Source organism: Hyla sarda, chromosome 2 (genome assembly GCF_029499605.1).
Source record: "Hyla sarda isolate aHylSar1 chromosome 2, aHylSar1.hap1, whole genome shotgun sequence".
NCBI lineage: Eukaryota > Metazoa > Chordata > Amphibia > Anura > Hylidae > Hyla > Hyla sarda.
In genome coordinates, this window is record NC_079190.1 from 313009328 (window position 1) to 313033408 (window position 24081).

A 24081-nucleotide genomic window follows, 5' to 3' on the forward strand; every position below is an offset into this window, starting at 1 on the left:
ACTCCCAGCATGCCCAGACAGCAGTTTGCTGTCTGGGCATGCTGGGAGTTGTAGTTTTGCAACACCTGGAGGGTCACAGTTTATAGACCACTATCAGTGATCTCTAGCCTGAACCCCTCTAAATCTTGCAATACTACAACTCCCAGCATTCAGGAACAGCAAATGGCTGTCTCGGCATGCTGGGAGTTGTACTTGCGTGCCTCCAGCTGTTGCATAACTACATCTCCCAGCATTCTTTTTGGCAATCAGTACATGCTGAGAGTTGTAGTTCTGCAACAGCTGGAGGCACACTGGTTGGGAAATACCGAGTTAGGTAATAGGTTCTATTATCTAACTCAGTATTTTCCAACCAGTGTGCCTCCAGCTGTTGCAAAAATACAACTCCCAGCATGCACGTTCTGTCAGTGCATGCTGGGAGTTGTAGTTTTGCCCCCCCCCTCCCATGTGAATGTACAGGTTACATTCACACTGGATTACAGGGAATTCCCTGCTTCAAGTTTGAGCTGCAGCCGCAGCTCAAACTAGTAGCGGGAGACTCAGTGTAATCCGCCGTCAGTGTGAATGTAACCTAAAAACACTACACTACACTAACATAAAATAAAGAGTAAAACACTACATATACACCCGTACACTGCCCCCCCCCCCTACCACCCCCCCCTCCCCCCCAATAAAAATGAAAAACGTATCCTACAGCAGTGTTTCCAAAACGGAGCCTCCAGCTGTTGCAAAACAAAAACTCCCAGCATTTCCGGACAGCCATTGACTGTCCAAGCATGCTGGGAGGTTAGCAACAGCTGGAGGCACCCTGTTTGGGAATCACTGGTGTAGAATACCCCTATGTAAATCCCTAATTTAGGCCTCAAATGCGCATGGTGCTCTCACTTTGGAGCCCTGTCGTATTTCAAGGCAACAGTTTAGGGCCACATATGGGGTATCGCCGTACTCGGGAGAAATTGCCTAACAAATTTTGGGGGACTTTTTCTCCTTTTACTCCTTATGAAAAGGTAAAGTTGGGGTCTACACCAGCATGTTAGTGTAAAAAAAAACATTTTTGTACACTAACATACTGGTGTTGCCCCATACTTTAAAATTTCACAAGCGGTAAAAGAAAAAAAGCCTCCAAAATTTGTAACGCAATTTCTCCTGAGTACGGAGATACCCCATATGTGGACGCAAAGTGTTCTGGGGACGCACAACAAGGCTCAGAAGGGAGAGTGCACCATGTAAATTTGAGGTCTAAATTGGTGATTTGCACAGGGGTGGATGATTTTACAGCGGTTCTGACATAAGTGCAAAACAATAAATACCCACATGTGACCCCATTTTGGAAACTACACCCCTCACGCAATGTAATAAGGGGTACAGTGAGCATTTACACCCCACAGGTGTCTGACAGATCTTTGAAACAGGGGTCTGTGAAAATGAAAAATAAAATTTTTAATTTGCACAGCCCACTGTTCCAAAGATCCGTCAAATGCCAGTGGGGTGTAAATTCTCCCTGCACCCCTTATTACCTTCCGTGAGGGGTGTAGTTTTAAAAATGGGGTCACATGTGGGGGGGTCCACTGTTCTGGCACCACGGGGGGCTTTGGAAATGCACATGGCCAAATTCTCTCTCCAAAAGCTCAATGATGTTTCTTCTCTTCTGAGCATTGTAGTTCGCCTCCAGTGCACTTCACGTCCACTTATGGGGCATTTCCATACTCAGAAGAGATGGAGTTACAAATTTTGGGGGGTATTTTCTGCAAAATGTCAAATTTGGGGGAAAACAAGCATTTTAATGTAAAAAATATATATTTTTTTTTACATATGCAAAAGTCGTGAAACACCTGTGGGGTATTAAGGTTCACTTTACCCCTTGTTACGTTCCCCAAGGGGTCTAGTTTCCAAAATGGTATGCCATGTGTTTTTTTTTTCTGTCCTGGCACCATAGGGGCTTCCTAAATGCAGCATGCCCCCAGAGCAAAATTTGCTTCCAAAAAGCCAAATGTGACTCCTTCTCTCCTGAGACCTGTAGTGCGCCAGCAGAGCACTTTTCATCCCCATATTGGGTGTTTTCTGAATCGGGAGAAATTGGGCTTCAAATTTTGGGGGGTATTTTCTGCTATTACCTTTTTTTTAAATGTAAAATTTTTGCTAAACCAAGCATTTTTGGTAAAAAAACATTTTTTTTTTTTACATATGCAAAAGTTGTGAAACACCTGTGGGGTATTAAGGTTCACTTTATCCCTGGTTACGTTCCTCAAGGGGTCTAGTTTCCAAAATGGTATTCCATGTGGTTTTTTTTTTTGCTGTCCTGGCACCATAGGGGTTTCCTAAATGCGACATGCCCCCCGAGCAAAATTTGCTCTCAAAAAGCCAAATATGACTCCTTCTCTTCTGAGCATTGTAGTTCGCCCGTAGTGCACCTCAGGTCAATTTATGGGGTACCTCCATACTCAGAAGAGATGGGGTTACAAATTTTGGGGGGTATTTTCTGTTATTAACCGTTGCAAAAATGTGAAATTTGGGGGGAAACACACATTTTAGTTAAAATTATTATTTTTTTTTTTTTACATATGCAAAAGTCATGAAACACCTGTGGGGTATTAAGGTTCACTTAATTCCTTGTTACGTTCCTCAAGGGGTCTGGTTTCCAAAATGGTATGCCATGTTTTTTTTTTTTTTTTGCTGTTTTGGCACCATAGGGGCTTCCTAAATGCAACATGCCCCCTAAAAACCATTTCAGAAAAACGTACTCTCCAAAATCCCCTTGTCGCTCCTTCACTTCTGAGCCCTCTACTGCGCCCGCCGAACAATTTACATAGACATATGAGGTATGTGCTTACTCGAGAGAAATTGGGCTACAAATTGAAGTATAAATTTTATTCTTTTACCCCTTGTAAAAATTCAAAAATTGGGTCTACAAGAACATGCAAGTGTAAAAAATGAAGATTTTGAATTTTCTCCTTCACTTTGCTGCTTTTCCTGTGAAACAGCTAAAGGGTTAAATCACTTACTGAATGTCATTTTGAATACTTTGGGGGGTGCAGTTTTTGTAATGGGGTCATTTATGGGGTATTTCTAATATGAAGACCCTCAAATCCACTTCAAACCTGAACTGGTCCATTAAAAATAGCGAGTTTGAAAATTTTGTGAAAAATTGTAAAATTGCTGCTGAACTTTGAAGCCCTCTGATGTCTTCCAATAGTAAAAACATGTCAATTTTATGATGAAAATATAAAGTAGACATATTTTATATGTGAATCCCAAAAAAATATATTTGGAATATCCATTTTCCTTACAAACAGAGAGCCTCAAAGTTAGAAAAATGCAAAATTTTCAATTTTTTCATCAAATTTGGGGATTTGTCATCAAGAAAGGATACAAGTTACCACAAAAATTTACCACTATGTTAAAGTAGAATATGTCACGAAAAAACAATCTCGGAATCAGATTGATAAGTAAAAGCATTCCAGAGTTATTAATGTTTAAAATGACAGTGGTCAGATGTGCAAAAAAGGGCTGCGTCCTAGAGGTGAAAATGGGCTGTGTCCTTAAGGGGTTAAATGTTGACTGATAGTTCGTGCTGACACTAATGCTCCTTGAGCCTGCAGGACAGCTTGAATATCTTTGGAACTAGTTTTGGGCTTACCCACCATCCGGACTATCCTGCATTGCCACCTTTCATAAATTTTGCTCTTCTGTCCACGCCCAGGGAGATTAGCTACAGTGCCATGGGTTGCAAACTTCTTGATAATGTTGCGCACTGTGGACAAAGGCAAGTATAGATCTCTGGAGATGGACTTGTAACCTTTAGATTGTTGATATTTTTCCACAATTTTTGTTCTCAAGTCCTTAGACAGTTCTCTTATCCTCTTTCTGATGTCCATGCTTAGTGTGGCACACACAGACACACAATGTAAAGGCTAAGTGAACTTCTGTCCTTTATATCTGCTTTCAGGTGTGTGATCACCCATGTAAACAAAGAATATCACAGTGCTATATCTGATAATCAAGACAATATAACACAGACATAAACATATATCTTCAGTGTACAGTGTATCTCAAATAAGTGTTATATAAGTGTATTACAGTTTCCAGCCTCCGATCACCCACTGTGTACCGCTCGCTTAAATTGGATCCCCTCCTCTGACGACACCATCGTGAATTTGATATCACGATCAATGTTATTAAAGAAATGAAAGAAATCAGTCAGTTCAGTCACAGAACCTGTCCAAATGACAAAAATGTCATCTATGTATCTCCACCATTTGAGAACCTTCTCAAAATGGTGGGATACATAGATGACACTGACCTCAAGATCTTCCATTACCATATTGGCGTAGGTTGGCGCCATATTCGAACCCATAGTGGTCCCTCTTTTTTGTACATAGAATACTTCATTAAACCAGAAATAATTGCATGTTAGGATGATTTCCACTAGTCCCAACAAAAATTCTCTTGCTTCAAAACTGTATAGGGAGTTGTCAAGTGCTTTTCTCACCGATTGAGTCCTCTAGCATGATCTATGCAGGTATACAGTGATACTACATCAAAAGAAACCAACAGGGCACCTAGAGGTAACTGTACCTCTTTTAATCTTATTCAGGAAATCTGTGGTATCTCTGATATAAGAATCAGTCTCAACCGCATATCTCCTAAATACCTTATCCACAAAGATGGCTGAGGGGCGTCCTGGGGGTTTGTCCAATCTTTTGTGGATCTTAGTTAATATGTAAATAAGTGGTGTCTTAGGATGACTGGGTAATAGGAAATCATGTAGGTCTTTGTCAATGATATCTGTTGCATATGCATTGTCTACTAATGTTTTCAACCTCTTATTAACCATATGTACAGGATCACATGAATATGGAGTATACACCTCAGTATCATTTACCTGGTTCAGTATTTCCTCAATGTAAGCCTTCTTGTCCATAATGACCAGAGCTCGCCCCTTATCGGCAGGTTTGATCATGATCTGGTCATTATGTTCAAGGTTTTGCAATGCTTTTTTGTCGCAGTGAGATTGTGCTGTCTCTTTCCCTCTTGTAAGTAATTTCTGAATTTTTGTAGATCCTTCTCAAACAATGAGATAAATGTGTCCACCTCATGTGATACCACAGGGGGGGTAAAATCACTTTTAATAAAAAAGACCCCAGTCCTTAAGACGTAATTCATTATTTACACTTATCCCACTAATTTGTGTGCTCTCATTGGTTGTTCCGGATTTTGACATATTGTGAAACAATATTTATAGTTTTATGCTTCTAAAGAAGCGAAAGAGATCCACATCTAACAGTAGCCAATCTGGCTCTGTATTGGGACAAAAAGATAACCCCTTATTTAACACTCTATTTTCATCCGGCGTCAATGGGTATTTCGAAATATTTACCACTAGCTGCGACTGTCCTTGTTCCCTGACTTGTTGGCCTTCACACTGCGGGTTGGGCATTTGTCTTCTGTTACGCCTGCCCCTTCTGTTATGCCTGCCCCTTCTGATGCGCCTTCGCCAGTTGGTGTCAAATTGTCCAGTCCTAAAAAAAGGCACATTAGACTTCTTCATATTAGGTTTCTGTGGAGGTACCTTCTTGGTGACCGGATGTCCCTTTTGTCTGTCTTGTTTTCCATTGGATTTCCATGCATATACTTGATCCATTTTGTAATCATCTTCATCTCTACGCCATTTCTGCCTCTTGGATTCCTGCTGTTCTGTATGAAATCTTTCCAAATTGTTGTTAGTACGTTCCTTAAATACACTGTATTCTTCAGCAGATAATATTTCAGATAATTTCACGTCACTTGTAGCAACCCTCTCTTTTACCATCTCAATCTCTTTTTGTAGGAATTCTACATTCAGTAATATCAAATCAAATGAATATTTGTTGGTTAGTCCTTCAAAGCGTTTGCAAAACTCATCATTACGTGGAAACAAATTAGGTCTCAAATGTGGGCGAAGCCCTCTCGGAATCATTTGTTGTTTATAATAATTGCTCAATAGAGCCAAATGTAGCTCAAGAGAAATCAATCTTTTTGATTCAGACTCATAAATACGTTTCACATCAATCTTGGCAGGTGTACTCAAAAAGTCACAGTCCCCACACTATCCACCATCTATAAGAGGAAACAGAGAGTCCAGGCGGAAAAAGAGGGTTAGAAAGAAAGGGGGTTAGTGGAGAAGGAGATGATTGGAGGGTGAACTTGAACCGCACACAACGCCAGAGAGACAATGCCTGGAGTGCTATCAATGCCGACTTAGGAACCAGCTTGGATATCGGGAGAGTTGTCCACATCAAGGCCTCATATGTAAAGGGGTAGAGTAAGGCATTCTCTAACCTAGTCCACCTCGGTGCTTGGGATCTCGCGTTAACTAATGCTAACTGGGCCAGTCTAGCTGCGTAGTAATATTTAAGAAAGTGGGGGACAGAAAGTCCTCCCTTCCTTTTGTGAAAATGCATAGTAGCACGAGATATCCTAGGTGTTCTACGGGCCCATATGAATTTAAACACATCCCGTTGAATGTTCAGCAGATCAGTCTTGACAATTGCAATTGGTAAGGAACAGAATAAATACAGCAACTTAGGTAAGATCACCATTTTGACCACATTTATTCTGCCCAGCCACGAAACATATGGGTAATCCCACCTAGACAGGTCCTCCCGTATTTCACGGTACAGCGGAATGTAGTTGAGGCTATAAAGCCGTGGAATAGAAGACGTCAGTTTAATACCCAGATAGTTCAAAGCTGCGGTGGTCCCTAAAACCGAACGTCTGGGTTATACTAAGTCTACTGAGGGCTGGGACATTGCAATAAAGTATTTCTGATTTAGCAACATTGACCCTCAGCCCGGAATGCACAGCGAATTCATCAAGAAGCCTAAACAGGTTAGGGAGGGAGACTATAGGGTTGGTAAGTGTCAATAAGATGTCATCAGCAAACAAATTTCACCTTATATATCGAGGAGCCTATCATGGTGCCTGAAATATCAGGGCTGTCCCGTATCAGCTGAGCTAAGGGTTCCATAACCAGCGCAAATAGAGCAGGCGACAAGGGACAGCCCTGTCTTGTACCCCGACCAATCCTAATGGGGTTAGGAGATGTAGAAGCTAATTCTAGGAACGCTGTAGGGGATGAATATAGTTTCCTAAGTATATTGATAAAGGAACCTGAAAAGCCAAATTTCAACAGCAGTGCAAACAGGTATGGCCATGAGACACTGTCAAAGGCTGTCGAGGTTGAGTTAGCCCATTGTATCTGATTGGTCACTTTTCATATGTTGTCCGGGGCTTGACGCCCTGGGACAAATCCGACCTGGTCTTGATTTATCAAACCATGAATGCAGGAATTAATTCTGGAGACCAGTACTGACGCCAGTAACTTTGAATCAATATTCAACAGCGATATTGCCCTATAGTTAGAGACAATGAGGGGGTCCTTTTTAGGCTTCGGGATCACTGTGATCATTGCATTTAAAAATTCCTGAGGGAGTGGATCGTCCCCAGTCAGGGAATTGTAGAAAGACACTAAGTGTGGGGTTAGCAACGGGGCAAACTTTTTATAATAGGCAGCCGTGAAACCATCAGGTCCTGGGGCTTTCCCTGATTTCAGTCAGGAGATAGCATCCAACACCTCCTCCGGGGTGAACGGTGCATTCATTGTCTCTCTGGCCTCGGACGACAAAGTAGGTAATGTAACAGTAGATAAAAATGAAGAAACAGAAACAGAAGAGTTAGGAGACAAGGATGGGGCTGCATATAAGCGTGAATAATAATCACAAAAGGTTTGGTAAATCCTATGTGGGTGTGAGGATTGTAGACCAGGACTCAGCTGTATACAATGAACCCTATTGAATGAAGTTGTTTTTTTGACCATCATAGCCAATAGCTTATCCGGCTTATTGGCATATTTATAATAGGTAGCTTTCATCCACCGAATCGCTTTCTCAACCTTGGTGGATAGAATTGCATCCAGCTGTGCCCGGGTCTCCCTGATCGAGTTATAAAGAAACAATGTAGGGTCCTGCTGGTGTGTATACGTTAACCTGTGCAGTTTAGCTTCTAAAGTGAGTTGTGCCTGCGACCGGTCCCACTTAAGCCCCGTAGATAGGGAGATCAATCGACCCCTAAGATAGGACTTATGAGCAAGCCAAGTCCACGCTGGTGAGCTATCAGCACCCACATTCTGCTCAAAATAAGTTTTAATATCATCCTCCACACGCTCCCCCAGCTGAGCCATAATTAATAACGCTTCATGTAAGCGCCATCTAAATGGATAAGTGGGGGGGGGGGGGGGAGTGCTAAATTAAACAGGGCACAAACCATGTCGTGATCAGACCACGCCGATGGTATATGTTGTGCATATGCCAAGCATGGCAGGTTTCTTGTCAAAGTCAGAACCCAGTCTATTCTAGTGTAATGATGATGAGCAGTAGAATAGAATGTGTAGCCTCTCGATGAGCCATTATACTCCCTCCATGCATCTGCCAAGTTATTCTCAGTAAATAAACGGGACAAGCATCGCTGCTGACTCCCTGACCTCCGAAGTGGGGCTTGGTTTGATCTATCAAGGGTGGCATTATACACCAAATTAAAATCACCCGCCCAAATCAAAAAGTCGAAGGTCAGTGAGCCAAGTAAATCACACATCTTACTGAAAAACGTCAAGGGTGCATCAGTGGGCGCATATGTATTAATATCACATAACATCTTATCATAAAGAGTCCCTAATAAAAGAACATAACGGCCCTCCACATCTATCATTTCGTGGGTTACCGTAAACGGAAAGGCATTATGTAGCAGCACCATCACACCCCTGCATTTAGAGACAAATGTTGCACAATATTGTCTAGTGTACATCCTATGAAAGAAGGAGGGTCTGGATGATTGTGAAAAATGTGTCTCTTGCACACAAAGCAGTTCGGGACTATGTTTCAAGTAATCCTGCAATGCCTTTTTCCTCTTAATAGGTGAGTTGAAACCACGTACATTGTGTGAAAGTATCTTAGCCATTATGATCCCATAAAAGTATGCCAAGATCCCACCCCCATGATATAATCAAATACCACCAGGGAGGACTAGCCACCACCACTTCCTGTGATAAGACAATCTCCACTTGTAAAGACATATAGTACCATCTAAAAGAAAAAACAGACAAACAGACATAAAAGAACCAACCCAAAACAAAAACAAAACAACATATCAGGAAAGTCAGACATCCCGAAACAAATGCCCGTCATCCTTCTCGAGTCCCCAGATCAGGGATAGAGTGCAATAAGCCAGCCGCACAGGAGCCTCGTTAGCATACAGTCCGGAACCGTTGTGGAAAATCCCATAAAAGTTCAGGAACCATAACCAACATCCCACCTCAGGCAAGAACTCCAAGTCCAATTAAATCAGGGATGAGCAATTGCTATGTCCATCTCTAAAGCGTTCATGATGGCGGAGGAGTAGCCGCAATCGGTCTGGGGGTGTGTTTATCCTGACCCACCATCGTCCACTCTTTCGCGACTTGACCCTGTCATTGCTGAAGCGGAGGCTGCTCAACCAGTGCGATGCGCTCATGTAGTAGCAGTTCTTTAGCCTCTAATTAGTTGCGCACAGTGCAGGTACGGTCGTTCAGCTGAAATACCAGGGAAAATAGAAATCCCCACCTGTAACGAATCCCCTCACGCTGCAGGGCGGGGGTAATCGGCTTAAAATCCCTGCGTCTGACCAGGGTGCAGGGTGCCAAGTCAGAGTAAACATGAACAGAGGGGGGTACCCTAGACAGGGGCTGAATATTTTGCGCAGCTTGCAAAATCATGTCTCTCACCTCCGGATAGTGAAGCTTCAACACCACGTCTCGAGGTAAGTACGCAGTACGGGGCCACGCCAGAGCTCTATGTATTCAGTCAAAATGCAGCATTTCAGGCTCTAGCTGCGGGACTAGTTTGAAGAAGAGTGCTGTGATCACCTTAGTAAGGTCAGTCAGTTCCTCCGGTAGTCCTCGGATCCGAAGATTAGCCCTGCGTGACCTATTTTCCAGGTCCGCGAGTTTCAGCGTGATCCTCCAGGTCCTTGTGGTTGGTGTTTACCACCTCCGCCATGTCCTCCACTCTAGCTTCGGTGTCCGCCACCCTCTGACCCAGATCCCGCGTCTGAGAGGATAGATACGCAACTGCTTTAGAAAGTTCAGTCCGGAACATTTGTTGGATGTTCCGGAACATGGACGCCGGTGAGAGGTCAGTCTGCTCCATTTGCTCCTCCTCTGAATGCTCTGCTGGGAGCTCGAGCGGGACACCGCCATCTTGGAGTGGGAGTTGTAGCGAAAGATATCAGGGATAGATTGTGATATCCTCTGCGTAGAGTGTTGCTTCTTCTTCTGTTGGGAGCGTGGCATGTTCCCCCAATAGTAAGGTCAGGTTTCCGGAGCTTGGGAGCCAATTTAGGCGCTAGAAGAGGCTAAAAGTTAGCGGCCAGCACGGAGCTCACTACTCAGCCGCGCACATGCGCCCCTTGATCGGACTTTTTGATAGCTTTTTATTCATTTTTTTCACGATATAAAAGTGACCAAAAGTACATTATTTTGGACTTTGGAATTTTTGGGCGCGTACGCCATTGACCGTGCGGTTTAATTAAAGGGTAGCTCCCACCATCCTCTTTTTTTTTTTTTCTGTCCCTGCCTATTGCCCATCTATCCCTAACCTCCTCCCTGCCTTTATTTTTTTTTTTATTATCTTAAAAATGGAATTTTGTCTGCCTGGTAGTGTGCTCACTACCAGGCAGACTTCCCTAGCAGGCACCACGTCACTGATGCCTGCTGGGGGCCGACTTCCGCCCTTAGTTCTCCTGACAGGGTGCCTCCAGCTGTTTCACCACTACAACTCCCAGCATGCCCTGACAGCAAATAGATGTCAGGGCATGCTGGGAGTTGTAGTGGTGAAACAACTGGAGGCACTCTGTGTTGGAAGACACCCATCCCCCGACCAATATCACCCCCCCCTCACCTGTGCCGGAGCATGAGCGGGGGTCCGTAGCAAGCAACAAGCGTGTGCCCGGCTTCCTGTCATGCCCGTACACTCTGTAAACTGTCTCTATGTTTCTGGAGGATTGAAAGTCCTCCAGAACCATAGAGAGAGTTACCAGAGTGTAGGAGCAGGACAGGAAGCCGGGTACACGCTTGTTGCTCAGTGTGTGATGGGCCCTCCTGTAAATGGCGCCCCCCTCTCCGTATAACGCGCTCCCCCCGGTAATGACAGGACACAGCTGCGAGGAGCAGAGAGGAGGCGGCGTATCCCCACTGGAGCCGCAGCTGTAAGGAGAGGTAAGAGCCATGTGCCTCCCTGCTGCAGGGAGAATATGCAGCAGGGAGGCGGCCAGTGTGAGAGTCCAGGGAGCCAATGCGCAGCCCTGGATTTCACTGTGCTCGCTCTCGCCTGTTTGATTGACAGGCGGGAGCGAGCACCGCAGTGACTGGAATTTCGACTCATTTGCCAGGCTCAAATGAGACGAAATTCTGTAGTGACGTCACTGCCGAATGCATTCGGCCACTAGGAGAGCGACCCCTAGTGGCCGAATTTAAAAGTGATTTTAAACTGGTTTAAAATCACTTTTTTAAATTAAACTATATTAGAGATATGTTGTAGTACTTAAGTACTACAACATATCAATTTTTTTATTTCATGACAGTGCCCATTTAATGATTTATTTTTATAGATCGGACATTTACGCAAGCGGCGATACCACAAATGTTTATATTTATTTTTATTTACATGGTGTGTTTTTTTTATGGGAAAAGGGGGGTGATTTGAACTTTAATTAAGGAAAGGGTTATATCGCGGGAGCCGGTCAAGGACGTAAATATACGTAAATATAAGTCCTTGGTCGTTAAGGGGTTAATGACCAAGCCCATTTTGACCTCAAGATCCAGGCCATTTTAATTTTTGCATTTTCATTTTTTCCTCTTCATCTTCTAAAAATCGTAACTCTTTTAAATTTTCTTCCACAGACTAGTATGAGGGCTTGTTTTTTGCGCGACCAGTTGTCCTGCGTAACAACATCACTCATTTTACCATAAAATGTATGGCACAAGCGCAACAAAAAAAATACTATTTGCGGGGGGAAATTAAAAAGAAAAATGCAATTTAGCTAATTTTGGAAGTTTTTTTTTCACGCTGGGGGTCAATACGATTAAAAGGATACCCATGATTACATACTTTTCTATTATTGTTGTGCTTAAATTTTTTTTTACTTTTTAACAAAATAAGTATAACCATAACTTTTCATTTTTTGCGTATAAGCAGCGGTATGGGGACTCATTTTTTGCGCCATGATCTGTACTTTTTATTGATACCACATTTGTGTATATAAAACTTTTATTAATTTTTGTATACATTTTTGAAAAATAAAATGTGACAAAAAAAGCAGCAATTTTTCACTTTTTTTTAATTATTTTTTTGACGTTCACACCGTTCATCGTACGGGATCAATAACATTATATTTTAATAGTTTGGACTTTTACGCACGCGGCAATACCAAATATGTGTATACATTATTATTATTTTTTTACATTTTATGGGGATAAAATGGGAAAAAAGGAAGGGGGGCGTGGCCGGAAGTCAATGGAGTAGGACGCGAGACTCCTGAGCTCCGCTTCACGGCTATATTAATTGTGGTTAAATACCTGCCTAAGCCTTCAAAAAGCCCACCTTTTTACTCCTACAAGCCCCTGGAATACCCCGGTCACAATCGGGACCATTTTCAAGCAGCTCCGGAGCGCTTGTGCTGAAGAGGAGAGCAGGGAGTACTCTGCATGAGGGGAGCGTGAGCATCCATCATTGCTCTGTAACACGTGGACCCCGCACTTCACCAGCCACAGTAAGAGGGACAGAAGGACTGCATCGGGAAGTGAGTAAGCAAAAGCCCTAACACCCCTTGTACCTGTCACCTGGTGAATCCTGGAGGATAAGAGGCAGAAGCTGGAGAACCTCGGCATCACAGTGTGCTCCCCTCCATTACACACACTGCACACCAACTTCCTGCTTCCTGACACCACACTGCTGCAGTTAAATCTGCTTACATAAGCAGTACTGCTGAAAGCCCCTGATAGGAGACAGAGGTGGCTATAAACCACACAAAAGTGGACAACTTGTATGAACCTCTACATACTGAAAGGGGATTACATAGTAACTGCTGGTACATTGTATAAGGACTTAAATGTGCACACTGATAATATTGATACAGATCCACTCTGTTGCACCTGAGGATATTTGGGGACATTTCATATTTGCAACTGGCATCTGATACTTCCTCATATTATTGACTGTGGGATTAAAAATGGGAATTGTCTATACTCCTATAAGGTTCCTCTGAAATCACATATGAATAGAGCTCTGCTGCCATCTAGAGGCGAACTTGCGAACTGTCTCACACTGTCCATTGCACATGCTGATAAACTGAAGATTCCAGATAAGGTTCTACTGTGAATTGTCATTGATGCCAACAAGTCCTGTACCTCGGATTACTACACTGAACTCTTAACAATAGCAGCTTACTAGCTATATAGTATTGGGACTGTTAAAATATCCAGTAATATACCCCGCATCTAATTAGTACTGAGGAGAAACCTAACTGTTTAGCACCTATATCTTTGCCCTTCACATGGGAAGACAAAAGGAAAAACAAAAGAACCAGTCACCACAGTTGAAGTACCTACGCTCTAGATCCGTTTCAGTCTCAAACTCGGACTATACCGACACTAACCGGCTAAGGATCTATACTCCTCAGACTTACAGTACCCCCTCGTCCCTAGTGAACTGTAGATCTTTGAGACTATATAACAGATTCCATTCAATTGAAACAGCTTCCACAGATATGTCTAAGATTCAAGAAAAAACGGATACTGCTGTGCTTCCAGATAACTCTTCACCATTTAAAGATGACATCTTGAAAGAGAATTTTACTCTCACTGACACTCCATCTTCACTGAAGGAGTCAGTTATGGATAACAGTGAAATAGCTACTAATACATCTTCATCTGTGATTCCTGTCTCTATGGAACCTAAAGATCAGAGGAAACCCAAGCAATCCCATCCAAATGCTAAACATACACTACCTACGACATCAACTTGGGATGCTCAGGCTATTACACCTTCAGCTTCACCACTACGTAAAAGAACTGATCAAGCTTCCTGGTCTCCCTGCAGTGCTAAATCACAAGAAGAGATGCAATTTGATAATGATGGAGGCCAATGGAAAACACATCTGAGCCAAATACCGACAATTGATTATTTCAATGGTTTTCTATCAGATATTAAACAGACTTTCAAGACTGAGATTGCGAACTTGAGACAAGATAAAAGATCGGTCAACCAGAGAGTGGACAATATTGAAAACGACCATGATGACACTCATAAATATATCAATTTGTTACAATCCACAGTGTCGGCTCAACATGTCACCCTTTGTGAATATCAGAGGCACTTGGAGGACCTCGATAACAGAGGACGTCGTCACAATATTAGGGTGAGAGGTCTGCCAGAGGCCACTCAGGAAGAGGACTTGAAGACTACTCTGGAAGCTATTTTTAATATGGTCCTCAAAGCCCCCATGGGCAATAAAATACAAATGGACAGAGCTCACAGAGTGCTGAAACCCAAGGGCTCCTCACCACTGCCTAGAGACGTTATTTGTTGTATTACAAATTACACTCTTAAAGAGGAGATAATGTTTAAGGCCAGAAACCTCCGCAATATAGATTTTGACGGCGCTACCCTCCAGTTGCTTCCTGATTTATCTTGGCTCACTTTGCAAAAAGAAGACAACTGAGACCACTTCTACAGATGCTTCGTGAAAGAGATATCATGTACCGATGGGGCTTTCCATTTAGCCTGTCGGCTAGGAAAAACGGAAAGACTGCCACAATGAACACCTCACAAGACCTACCTTCTTTCTGTGAAATTTTGGGGATCCCTCAACCTCAACTCAGCAATTGGGAGCTGTTGCCTCCTCCTCCAGCCCCGCCACCGGTTTGGACGAAGGTCACTCCGAAGAGAAATAGGAAACAACATCCCCGCACTCCAGAATCCAACGAGGCACATTCAAGAGATCCCATAACCTAGCTATGGATTCGGGGTTGCACTATTTGAACTACCTCTTTCTGTCCTCAGGAACTGTAGTTATATAGTTGATTAGGCCTTAGGCAGGGCCCATTTATTAGTTAATGTGTATTATAAGACCACATTGATGCTCAAATTTTCTATTCTTAACAATGTTACATTCAAGGATTATCGTTTTGTTGTTTTATTAAGAATTTCTATTGACATATATAGCCGGGGAGGGGGCTTTAAGCTAGCCTAGGTTGACTCTTTAGTTGACAACTACCCCTCCCCCACTTTTAGAGGAATCTTTCTCATCCCTGGGTCTCTACTCTCAGGAGTGAGGTTTTAATACGAGATTGTTCTACTTTCTGCCCAATATTTAATTGGGACACCACTAGAGAAGTATTTCTTAAAATTCCCCTCTCCCTTCTTAAGACTATTCCTTCCTGCTTGTCTCTAATGTTTTTTCTTTTGTTACTCTTTGTCAGCATGGTCCTCTCCGCAGATCATAGATACAGGAACCCTAGGAAGTGCATTACCTCTCCAGCTTGCACCTCCCATGTTTACTTCAGGTACTTTAATTGCTACATAAATCTGCTCACTATGGGAGAGATTTATCAAAACCTGTGCAAAGGAAAAGTTGCCCAGTTGCCCATAGCAACCAATCAGATTACTTCTTTCATTTTGCAGAGGCCTTGTTAAAAATGAAAGCAGTGAGCTCATTGGTTGCTCTGGGCAACTGGGCAACTTTTCCTCTGGACAGGTTTTGATAAATCTCCCCCTATATTGACACATCCTGATCTAGAGGTATTGATGTTCCCCTGTGTAAATGATTAGTTGTCTCTTATTTCTCACTTTATTAATGGCTAAGTTAATGTCTTATAATGTTAAAGGTTTAAATACAGATTTGAAACGCAGACTGTTGCTCAGAGACTTGAAAAGAGGGAATATTGACATAGCCTTTATACAGGAAACTCACCATGATAATTCCAATCCTTTAAATTTGCACTAAGACAATATCCTATAGTCTATTCCGCCACACAGGATAGGAAAAGAGGTGGGGTTGCGATAATGTTTTCGAATAAATACCCTTTTCAAGTAGAGTCCTCTTACTCAGACCCATCTGGGAGATTTATTATTGTGTCAGGTTGCCTAGCTGCTAGCCCCATGACATTATGCAATGTTTATGCACCTAATAACAATCAGATACCGTTCCTAACTAGATTATTCAGTAAACTGTCAAAAATGAACCATGCTACTTTGTTGGTAGGGGGAGATTTTAATCTCCCGTTTTCCACAACGATGGATAGAATATCAGTTAATCACCCTATCCCTTCCCACACCACAATACGTACATCTCAGCTCTTCCGTAAAATAATTAGAAAATATCACCTTTTTGATCTGTGGAGAATTAACTCTCCTAAAGCCAAACAATACACATTTTATTCACACCCTCATTCTACTCATACAAGAATTGATATGTTTTTTGGAAATATATTAGCCCTTGGACTCTCTAAATCCTCTAGTATTCTCCCCATCACATGGTCAGACCATGCCCCTGTCATTCTTAACCTAGCAGACCCCTCATTGCCCCGAAGAAGATGTCATTGGAGACTGAATGAGTCTTTATTGAAGAAAGACATTAATAGAAACCAACTGGAAGCCTGTATTAAAGAATACTTTGAGAGAAATATGGTCTCAGTTTCCTCTTACTCCACATTATGGGAAGCCCATAAAGCGGTAATAAGGGGTCAATGTATAGCAATGACATCTCAGATTAAAAAAGATTTATTAAGTGAGTCTAGAGACTTGGAATCCAGACTGAAACATCTGGAGGCAAGACTACAGATTCATCCCACTGTTTCATTATTAAGCAACATCACTAAAATTCGGAATAAATTGAAGGATATAGCTGTCATGGGGGCGGAAAAACTCATCACATATACTAGACAAAAATATTATGCAAAAACAAACAAACCACATACTTTGTTGGCTTCCCAGTTAAACTCCCAAACCCCACAGGCCAACCCCTTTGCCATTAAAAACAACACAGGAGGACTAGTGTACAACCCTGAGGACATAGCTAATCTATTCAAAGAATATTATACTAAACTTTATAACCTACCCTCCCCCTTGCCTTCCCATATTGATGAGAGGAACGCTCTGCTTCAGAATTACCTAGATAACTGTAGATTACCCAAAATGAAGGACACAGATTTGCAAATGCTGAATGCCCCAATTTCTTTGGAAGAGCTACAAAACTATTTGATTGCTGCCTAATGGAAAATTCCCGGGACCAGATGGGTTGACTTACTTCTATTATAAAACATTTACGGACACCCTTTCACCCCATATGCTAAACCTATTCAACTAATTTATGATGGACTCACTGATCCCACAATCAATGTTGAGTTCTTTTATCACTGTCATCCCTAAACCTGACAAAGATCCCACAGAATGCTCCAGTTATAGACCAATATCACTGCTAAACTCTGATTTGAAAGTTTTCACTAAACTTCTGGCCAACAGATTAAGTAGCATTCTTCCATCATTAATTCACAAGGACCAGGTGGGGTTCATAAGATGTAGACAGGCAGGAGATGGTACGAGGAGAAATATAAATATTATAGACGTTTTAAACAAAACTGGTAAACCTGGTATTGTTGTCAGTCTTGACGCTGAAAAGGCGTTTGACAGACTAAGCTGGCCATTTCTGCTATGCTCACTTCAGTCCTATGGGATCAGAGGATCGTTTTTGTCAGCTATCTCCGGCCTGTATACAGCCCCATCTGCCCAAGTCCATTTAAAACATGCCACCTCAACTCATATATCGATATCTAACGGAACAAGACAGGGGTGTCCTCTCCCCCCCCCTTTTGTTTGTTCTTAGTATAGAACCTCTAGCATCATATATCCGAGATAATACGAACATATCTGGGGTTAAGGTGGGATCTAAGGAGTATAAAGTTTCATTGTTTGCGGACGACGTCCTTTTGACCTTAACGAATCCCCATATCTCAATACCCAACCTATTATCGGTAATTAAATCACTCTAAAGTTTCAGGTTACAAGATAAACTCCGAAAAAACTGAGATATTATCAATACGTATACCCCCTAATGAACTGGAAACTCTTAAATTAAACTTTAATTACAGATAGCAAGACTCCACCTTCAAATATCTAGGCATTAAGCTCACCCCAAACACTACCTCTCTATATAAACATAACTTCCCTCCCCTAGTACAGGAAATAAAGAGCCTATTGACTAAATGGAATTTGCTCCCATTGTCTCTCTTGGGTAGAATATCAGCTATCAAAATGTCAATTTTGCCCAAAATACTGTATCTCTTAGAGACACTTCCTATTCATATAACTAAACGAGCCTTAACAAATCTCCAATCCCTTCTTCTTAAATTTGTGTGGAAAAATAGCAGACACAGGATATCCCAGACGGTTATGACTATGCCCTTAACTCTTGGGGGTCTGTCGTTCCCTGATCTATTCAAATATTATGTGGCAACACATCTTAGAAGGATTCCTTCTTTGACAGCTCTCCAGCCCGATCATAAATGGATGGAGATTGAGACTAATTGGATGTCACCTACACATCCTAATTCTTTGATCTGGGGATGGTAGGCACCCGGGAAACCTGATAAAATATTAAAGACCACAGCATTGACGGTAAAGCTATGGGAAGCTGAAAATCAGATGCATGGATTGAAATCACCTAGGTCACCTTTGATATCGCTGGTCTCTAGTACTTCCTTTCCCTCTAGCTTTAAGGAGGAGGTGGTGGAGGACTGGAGGCGGGCTAATTTGCTATATCTGATAGACATCATAGATCCACTTAGGAGAACTATACTTCCTTTTTCAGCTCTCCAAACTAAATTTAATCTTCCAGATTCCTCCTTACCATTATACCAAGAAATACAAACTCTGATATCGACCACATCCACGATTCCAACACTGTTCCCCCTGACACCCTTTGAATATATATGTAGGCACTCCTCCTCAATCAAAGGACTGATATCCGACATTTATTTGATATTGCTAACACCTACTGAGACTTCGGGGATCCGGCATCCTTACATGAACAAATGGGAGAATTACCTGGGGAAAAAACTTACCTTCGACCAATGGCAACTTGCCTGGTTGAATGCAAAAAAGTCCTCCTCATGTGTAAGTTATAAAGAAAATCAGTATAAGATACTCACCTTCAGGTACCACACACCGGAATTACTTCATCGATTTTTCCCTCAGGTTCAACCACAATGTTGGAGGTGTCAGGTTTCAGTGGGATCACTTCCTCATGTCTTTTGGGACTGTCCTGAAGTCTCTGAATATTGGACATCGTTCACAATCTTATTGAACAGGTCACGGGGATTATTCTCCCCTTTGACCCCTCAACATACTCCCCAGAAATATTGCCAAAACAAAGACTAGGCTCATTTTATACATATTAACAGCTGCTAAGTGCATGATTGCAACTTGGTGGAGGAAAGCTAGTCCTCCTCCATTTAGTGCACTAATGGACAGAATTCGAGAAATTCACAGGATGGAACGTCTCTCAGCAGTGCTTGAAAATAACCTAACCAGTTTCAATACAATTTGGCTAGACTGGGAAGTATACGAAGCCTGATAGTTACAATGGTTAAAATGGAGGTGACTCGGAGGGGACCATGCAGTAATATAGCATTGCAATTTCACTTTGTTTGCTCTTTTCCTTTTTCATTTTCTCTTTTTTGTTTCTTTTCTTACTTTCAATCCCCTAGTTATCACACTCAATATTTTATAATTATTAATATAGCCCTTTCTATCTTTCTGAGAGCTATATGCCCGTTTCCCTACAGGTGATCCATAAGGAGTTTCTACCATAATGTATATTTCCTGACTTATTGCTGAAAATTAGCCTACGAAATTATCCAAATAATAGATCGTGATAATTGAGGTATCTGGTGATACACAAATGTGATTAGAATGGATACGATCGTGTTAGATATCATAAATACCAACTATTGAAGAGGAAATATGAAAAGGAGAATCCTATAGTTGCCTGTACTCTTTCTATTTGTTATTATGTGTATTGTTATTGTCACGATGCCGGCTGGCAGGAGGTGGATCCTCTGTGCCAGAGAGGGATTGGCGTGGACCGTGCTAGTGGACCGGTTCTAAGTCACTACTGGTTTTCACCAGAGCCCGCCGCAAAGCGGGATGGTCTTGCTGCGGCGGTAGTGACCAGGTCGTATCCACTAGCAACGGCTCAACCTCTCTGACTGCTGAAGATAGGCGCGGTACAAGGGAGTAGACAGAAGCAAGGTCGGACGTAGCAGAAGGTCGGGGCAGGCAGCAAGAATCGTAGTCAGGGGCAACGGCAGGAGGTCTGGAACACAGGCTAGGAACACACAAGGAAACGCTTTCACTGGCACAATGGCATCAAGATCCGGCGAGGGAGTGCAGGGGAAGTGAGGTATACATAGGGAGTGCACAGGTGAACACACTGATTAGAACCACTGCGCCAATCAGCGGCGCAGTGGCCCTTTAAATCGCAGAGACCCGGCGCGCGCGCGCCCTAGGGAGCGGGGCCGCGCGCGCCGGGACAGGACCGACGGAGAGCGAGTCAGGTACGGGAGCCGGGGTGCGCATCGCGAGCGGGCGCCACCCGCATCGCGAATCGCATCCCGGCTGGAGGCGGTATCGCAGCGCACCCGGTCAGTGGATCTGACCGGGGCGCTGCGGGAGCGAGAGTGTAGCGAGCGCTCCGGGGAGGAGCGGGAACCCGGAGCGCTCGGCGTAACAGTTATTGTCTTTCTGAAAATGTTAAATGATAAAATCATAAATAAACACTTATATTAAAAAAAAATGGGAAAAAGGAAATTTTACATTATTATTGGAGGAGAGGATTTTTCTAATTTTTGTTACATTTTTATTTTTTTTACTTTCATTTTTACACTTTAATAGTCCCCATCCTTTGAGTTGTAATACTGTTCAGTGCACTAATCAGTGTTATCGCTCATCTTCTGTTCTGGTCTGCTCGATCTCAGACCAGAGCAGAAGACCCGTAGAAGGCGGCGGAGGCAGGTGAGGGGACCTCCATGCGGCGTTCTGGATGATTGGATCACCGCGGCAGCGCTGCGGGCGATCTGATCATCCACGCACTCACACAAATGCTGTGATCTGTATTGATCACGGCATCTGAGGGGTTAATGTCAGAAATCCGCATGATCGCTGCGATCAGCAGCCGAGACCAGCTGCGCATGATCCGGGCATTGCTCCAATGCTCGTGGTCATGTATAGGACGTAAATATATGTCCTGGTGCGCTAAGTCGTTAAGTGTCTAAAATTGGTAATGGAGAAAGACCACTTGGCACTATTTTTCAAAAACCTTGAACGAGTTTTGAATAGAAGGAATGATGGTGCTAAAAAATATTACCTTGCAATATGTGTGTGTTTGAGTCAAAGACTTCATCTGAATTTACAGTTTTACTGCATCACGGAGTTGTCTCCCAATTGTGAGTTCTAAACATCACTTACCTAAATAGTTGATACGAACAGTATCTGGCTCATGCAATCCAAGGGTACGCTTTCTTACATCCCACAGTAGGTTATCACAGCAACGGGACATTGTGTAAGTACCGATACACAATAAATCTTCCAACTAAGAGAAATAAAAAGGCAAAAAAAATTACAGCATTCTGGCCTTGTTAATAACTTTCAAACATTAAACACATGCAAAAACACAACTACAAATTGACTTTCTATCATAGTAAATATGTACACAAAATATACAAACATAGCTAACAGGTTCATATGTGACCTTGTCCTGTTTGCTTAGGATTCATGGTCACCTCCATTATTAAAATCGGCAACAATTCTAATTATCTGAATTTTTTTCCCGCAATTTAAAAACGTGGAGGGCGAGTCTGTTGTGCAACCCAGATTAAGTTTGTATTCAAATCATCCAGAAAAAATATGGCCTCACACAACATTGGTGGTATAAAAATAACTGTGCCACAATTGTTGCTTTTTGGTTATCCTGTATCAGTTACGGGGAAAAAATAATCAAAATGTCAGACGTACCCCAAAATAGTACCACTGAAACCGCAACTTATCCTCTCAGAATATGGTGACACTTTGTGACGTAAATCACAAGGGGCGACACGCCTTCTTTACCATAAGAACTGTGAACTTGTGGAACAGTCTACCTCGGGAACTCAGGAAAAATTAACAGCTTTAAAACAGGGATAGATACATTCCTGGAACACAATAACTTTAATGCTTATGAAGAAATATAAAATCCCATCCCTTCCACAATATCGTGCCACACCCCTACCCTTCAATTCCCTGGTTGAAGTTGATGGACGTATGTCTTTTTTCAACCGTACTAACTATGTAACTATGTAAATGAGCTAAAACCACAAAAAATATACTGTATATAAATTAGGTATCCTCTGATATTTTTTTTCCTATAAAAAAAATGTAAAAATACTTACCAAAAGCAGAGTTACCAAAAGCAAACAACGGCATGGATGAACAGAAGCAAGGTGTAGGAAAATAGCAGCATATGCAAATCGAAGTACAGTAAATATTGCATATTACAATGAGAGCAGTTATCAGTGTGCAAAGAGTATTGAAGGAGCATAAACAAGGCTCTGATACAGGACAACTAGCAAAGTTGTATCACCCTCTGCTGGCAACCTTGGCAACTCTGCTGTCCATCCACAGGACCATCCTCCTAGGAAGGAGCTAAGGTCAGGGAATAAAAAAGGCCCAATGGGGACGGGGAAAAATGGGAAACGGAAACCAGTAAGGGGGGGTGGGGTGTACATCTACCAACGCGGCCATACTCAGCTGAGTAAAATCAAAACCGAAAGACCAGGGAGTCAGGAGTTTGTCTGGCGTAGAGAGGAACCGTCAGGCAGCCAAGTAAAATCAATGGATTTATTAGATGCAACACGTTTCGCTGCGCATGCGCAGCTTCATCAGGCATGACAAGAGAAGGTTGGTAACAGATATATATACCTCCAGGAATTAACCATTAGAGTACTTTTTGAAAGAGTTGTTACATAAAATTACAAATCCACATATGAATGTGACAATGTATGAAAAATATATAAATAGATATAAATAAATATAAACCGACAAAAGTCACAAAAATAATAATGAAACAATAATGTAAAAGCACAATGGAATCATATAAACATATATATATATATATATATATATATATATATATAATATAATTATCGCATGTGGTGTGAATATACCACCACAAGCGACTCAAGCAATCACACCGCCTAGTCACCGGTGCGGCATTCAACAAAGCAAGTTGGATATTATTTTAATATATATAATATAAAAGAATAAGGACCTATGAGGTGCTATGTATGTTAATTCAAAAGAGTAAAAAATTTATTTGTATATCACTGCATTAATAAATGAAAAATAAACAGTGCGGTAAAACAAATCGCAACTGACCAGAGGGTGATGTATGAACACTATTTAGAGAAAGTGAAAAAAATGAACTAGAATAACTAGTGCGGTACTGAATACAGCACCCGGCGAAAACGCAGGGTGTGAATATTCGTAAAGATCCAAATTTGCAAACATTATATAAATAAATAAAAAAAGGAAGGAAAAACAAAAAGCAGAACATGGATAATAAAACATAAAGAATACACAGTGGGGCGCTCCAGGGTGAGCAGCACAGAAGGAACAACGAAAAAAACGATCAAGATATAATATTTTGGAGATTAGTCCATTGGAAGAAATGGAAAGTTTTTAAACCCTAATTTATCAGATTATTTAACTGTATCGATACATTCATTAAAACCTTGAGGGTGCAAAGTGTGTAATTTGTGGATCCAGAAGGATTCACGATTATTTAATCTTTGTATTCTGTTAGGTAAATGAATGGGGATAGTTTCTAAAATAATTAATTTCAAAGTTTCGGTATTTTTTTGATGGTGAAGAGTGAAGTGTCGGGACAAACTATGCAACAAAAAACCATGTTTTATGTTCCATCTGT

At 42.0% G+C, this 24081-nt stretch overlaps 1 protein-coding gene across 13 annotated transcripts in view; it reads right to left on the reverse strand.

The window, feature by feature from the left end:
* DCAF6 (DDB1 and CUL4 associated factor 6) overlaps nt 1-24081 on the reverse strand; it is a 1246835-nt gene that overhangs the window by 999539 nt on the left and 223215 nt on the right. For 12 of the 13 annotated variants that reach the window (XR_008888854.1, XM_056557692.1, XM_056557704.1 and 9 more), the window contains one exon: nt 21588-21711. Coding sequence is in view for 12 of the 13 variants with exons in the window: in XM_056557692.1 (XP_056413667.1) it covers nt 21588-21678 (91 nt within the window). In the remaining variant the exon portion in view is untranslated. Of the gene's footprint in view, nt 1-12897; nt 12971-21587; nt 21712-24081 lie in introns of those variants that run through there. The other variant, XM_056557698.1, reaches the window with a different exon arrangement.